Source organism: Athene cunicularia (assembly GCF_003259725.1).
Source record: "Athene cunicularia isolate RWA chromosome 9 unlocalized genomic scaffold, athCun1 chr9_part1, whole genome shotgun sequence".
Classification (NCBI taxonomy): Eukaryota; Metazoa; Chordata; class Aves; order Strigiformes; family Strigidae; genus Athene; species Athene cunicularia.
Genome location: NW_020799110.1, coordinates 11,029,383 through 11,033,321, shown reverse-complemented (window position 1 = coordinate 11,033,321; position 3,939 = coordinate 11,029,383). Strand labels below are relative to the sequence as shown.

The following is a 3,939-nucleotide window of genomic DNA, read 5'->3' as shown; positions in this document are numbered from 1 at the left end:
CCCCCCCCACCCCAAAGAAAAGGCACCGTGAATGCTCCGCGCTGCCCGGCCAGCTCCAGGGCCATACCTGGATCCTGCCAGGGCAGCTTTAATCCTCTGCAAGAGACATCCCCCAAAAACCAACCCGTCCACCACCCCCCTGCACCCACCTCCCAGTGTGGGGCACCCACCTGCCCGCCAGGTGGGAACAGGGGGGCTGGGACAGCCCCAGGATCAGGCTGCTAAAGGCACTGGGCGAAGGAGGGTGCAGGGAGCCAGGGGGGACCCGAGGGTGACCTAGAGCTGGGTGCTGGTGACGGCACTCACCCCGTGCACCAGCACAGTGGGGCCCAGCCCGCGGGTGAGCAGCTCCAGCTGGTGCAAGTAGAGCGGGTAGAGGCTGGTGTCGGCTGGTGGCCGCGGCAGGTAGAGGAAGCGTACGGCCGGTGCGGGGCTCTGCTCCAGGACGAGTTTGTTGGCAGCACAGACGTACTCATCCGACACTTGCGTGGTGTTGGCCGGGAAGTTCACAGCCCCTTCCTCTTCCTCCTCCTCTTCCGCTGCCCCGGCGGGTGCTGGTCCCCCCGGGGGTCCGCGTCGGGTTTGCCAGTGCAGGCGGGTGACGGCGTCCCAGGGCACCAGCTGGATTTGGGCCTGGATGCGCAAGTCCTTGAGGAGCTGCCGCAGCTTCTCCTCCTGGGCATGGGGCATGGCGCCCGCCTCCACGCAGAGGAAGAGGCGCAGGCGGGCCCGGCGCCAGGCCCGCGCCATGTTGAGGACACAGGCCATCTGCAGCAGGAAGAGGCTGCAGGTGTCGGCGTAGCGGGCGCTGTCGGGCCGCAGCAGGTTGACGGGCCAGACGTGGATGGTGGGCGGGGGGCTGGCGGCCCGCCGCAGCTCCCAGGCCTTGTCCAGGCTCTCCAGCTGCCGGGCCAGCAGGACGTTGCGAAGCATCTTCAGGGCATCAGCCACGATGCCCACGTACTCCCGGGGTGACAGCAGCTTGGGGGTGGCGGGTGCCCGCAGAGGGGGGAAGCCCAGGGGGACCTCCTCACGGGCGCTGGTGAAGGCGGGGTGCCGGGCTAGACCGTCCTGCGGTGCCTCGTCATCGTAGAAGCCCAGAACCAGGGTATTGGGGCGCATCCCGCCTGCCAGAGAGACCACACCAGCCTGACTGAGCAGAGGTGGAGGGCCCCACCAGCCTTCCTGGCACTGCAGGGGCCAACAAGCCCCAGCTTGGCTTTGGCGTTGCTCACCCTGGTGATTCCAGAGCCCTCAGCATCACAACACACAGTTGCCTCCAAGACCCAACTTGGCTTTGTCACTGCCAACCAACACCTCTCCAAGCTCCCACTTGGCTTTGCTACTGCCCACACCAGGTGCTTCCAACCCCCCTGGCATTGCACAACCAGGCGTCTCCAAGCCCTTCAACACTGTGGCACAGATACCTCCAAGCCCCGACTTGGCTTTAGCATTGCTCACCCCAGATGCCTCCAAGCCCCAACTTGGCTTTGGCATCACCCACCCAGGTGCCTGCTGCAAAGCCCTCAGCACTTCTCACCCTGCAGGGGCAGTGGAGCGGATCCCCACCTGTGCCCAGCCCAGGCAACACTCACCAAGGCCAGAGGTGAAGAGGAGCTGCCGGACGCCGTGTCGCACTGAGGGTGCAAGGGTGAGGCTGACAAAGGCCTTGACATTCAGCTTGTCCACCAAGCTCAGCCACGAGTCCTGCTGGGGCTGCAGCGGGTCTGAGGGCAGCGTGTCTGGGTGGGGAGCGAGAACAGCATCAGGGGGTTGGGTACCCCAGACCAGCAGCTCACACTAGTGTTTCTGCAGCACCCCCCTGCAGAACCAGTGCCAATCCCTGTGCCCACCCCAGGACCCACGAGACGGGGAGGGTGGAAAGCTTCCAGCCAGAGATATGAAATTATACATAAATATATAAAAATATACCCAGGCAGCCCCATCCCCCCTCCCCAATTTCAGGCCATTAGTCACCACGGCAACGGTGGGGGAAGGGGGAGCAGAGCCCATGCATCCATTGGGGTGGGGATGGGGATGGCCACTGCGTGTGCCAGGGAGCCTGTCTGTGCAAACCAGTGTGCACCAGGGTGCAAACAGGCCTGAAGCACGTGGACACATAGCGGCGGGCACGAGGTGAGGATGAACGCAGGCACACGCACACATGTGCTGGTGTGTGCAGGTGTTGACCTGTTCAACAGGACCGTGCTGCACAGGGGCCCGGAGGAGCCTGGCTGGCACATGCCACGTGTACACACCAGAACCAACATGTGCAGGACGAATATTTGAGCACACACATGTGCAAACTTACAGGACACATGTGCAAGCATGTGTACACAGGAGACATGGTACAGACACAAGTCACCTGTGTCTCTCATACCAAGCCAAACCCAGGGTGCCACACGTGTGCACAAAATGCTGACAGTCCCTCACTGCACTCCCCCCTGCCCAGCCAGGAGCTGTCAACAGCGTCACCTCAAGGACTGGGGGAGCCCCCCAGCACCACAGCAAGGGGCAGAGGCCACCAGTGCCAGGGACAGTGCAGACCCTTACCCAAGTCCTGCAGCTCAACATGGCCCAGGACATAGAGGCCACTCTTCTTGAGGTCATTGACAAAGTCGATGAGGCGGGCACTGCCCCGTGGGTTCTGCACCATCAGCAGCATCTGCGGGCGCCAGAACTTGACGTGGTCCTTCCGCACATCCAGCATCAGCAGGTACTTCCGCACCTGGAGGGAGGGAGGGAGGGAGGGCTGCAGGTGAGGAACCATCCTTCTTTCAGCAAACCACCCCACAGGGATGCCGGCCTCGAGGACACACTGCCCAGGACAGACCTGCCACTGGGACACCAGCCTGGGGACACCAGCTCTCCATCCCGTGAGGGGACAGCAGAGGACAGGGCTCACCTGGTGGAAGATCAGGGCCTGGCTGATGTAGCCCCAGGTGCTGCTGGGCGAGAGGTAGTGGAGAGCAAGGAGGAGGATGAGGAGGAAGCCCAGGCTCGCTGAGGCTGACACGGGGCTGATGAGGAACATCATGACACAGCAGCCCGCGATGCCCAGCAGGCACGTGTGCCAGGTGAAGTACCGGAAGGTGGGCCTGGAGCAGGGAGAAGGGGACACCTGCTACCATGTGGTTCGCATGCTGGCTACAAGGTGAACGCAGCGAGAGGGGCTGCGCCCAGATGCCACACAAACCACCCCAGTGAACCCTGCTCTGCCAGCCCTGGGCATGTTGGGCACCCCAGATGTCTGTGGAAGAGGGCACAGAGGGGAGATAGTACCTCCCAGGGCACCAGGCAGCCCCTTGCTGCCAGCCCCTGGCAAACAGGGGTAGTGATGGTTATGGGGCTGGCGCTGCCCTGGCCTACCCTGACAGGCCAGCTAGTGTTGGGCAGCGTATGGCAGCGCTGGTGGCTGTGGTACCCACTCAGCCTGGCGCAGGGAGGCGGAGGCGGGGAGGTGAGAAGCTGTTATTTTCTCTAATTGCTGTTTTTCCTGAAAGGTAATTAAAATCCTTTTCCGCTGCGCTTGATGGAGATCTCAGTGTTTGTAGAGGGGGCACCAAGTGTGGGGTGGGTGAGAGAACCGTCACCACTCACCCCAGCAGCCTCCCCCCAGGCACCGATCCTGCCCCCATCCGTGCCCAGCCAAGGGAGCAGCTGGGTGGGAGCCAAGACCCAGCCTGGCACAGACACCAGTGGGAATGAGGGAACTCCAGGGGACCCCCGGGCAGTGCCACCCAGCCCTGCTCAGGCACAACCTCTGTCCCACCTGGGGGACTGTCCCTGCTGTGGAAGTCACAGCACCCCGCCCGAGGGCATCGGGCATCACCCAGGAGGAACACCAGGCTCCCCCCAGCCACCCTGCCATGCCCCCCCCTGCCCCAGATTTGGGCAGCCCTGCCAGGCCAGCCCCATGCCAGGTACCCCACACCCCTC

General features: G+C 63.6%; 1 protein-coding gene across 1 annotated transcript in view; it reads right to left on the bottom strand.

Moving 5' to 3' along the window:
• Positions 1–79: 79 nt before the first annotated feature.
• Positions 80–3,939, bottom strand: part of SLC12A9 (solute carrier family 12 member 9) — a 7,043-nt gene continuing 3,183 nt past the window's right edge. Inside the window, exons 9-12 of the mRNA XM_026854976.1 lie at positions 2,906–3,098; positions 2,554–2,728; positions 1,596–1,742; positions 80–1,127 (exon numbers count right to left, since the gene is read on the bottom strand). Of these exons, the coding sequence (XP_026710777.1) occupies positions 277–1,127; positions 1,596–1,742; positions 2,554–2,728; positions 2,906–3,098 (1,366 nt within the window). The 3' untranslated portion in view covers positions 80–276. The remainder of the gene's footprint in view (positions 1,128–1,595; positions 1,743–2,553; positions 2,729–2,905; positions 3,099–3,939) is intronic.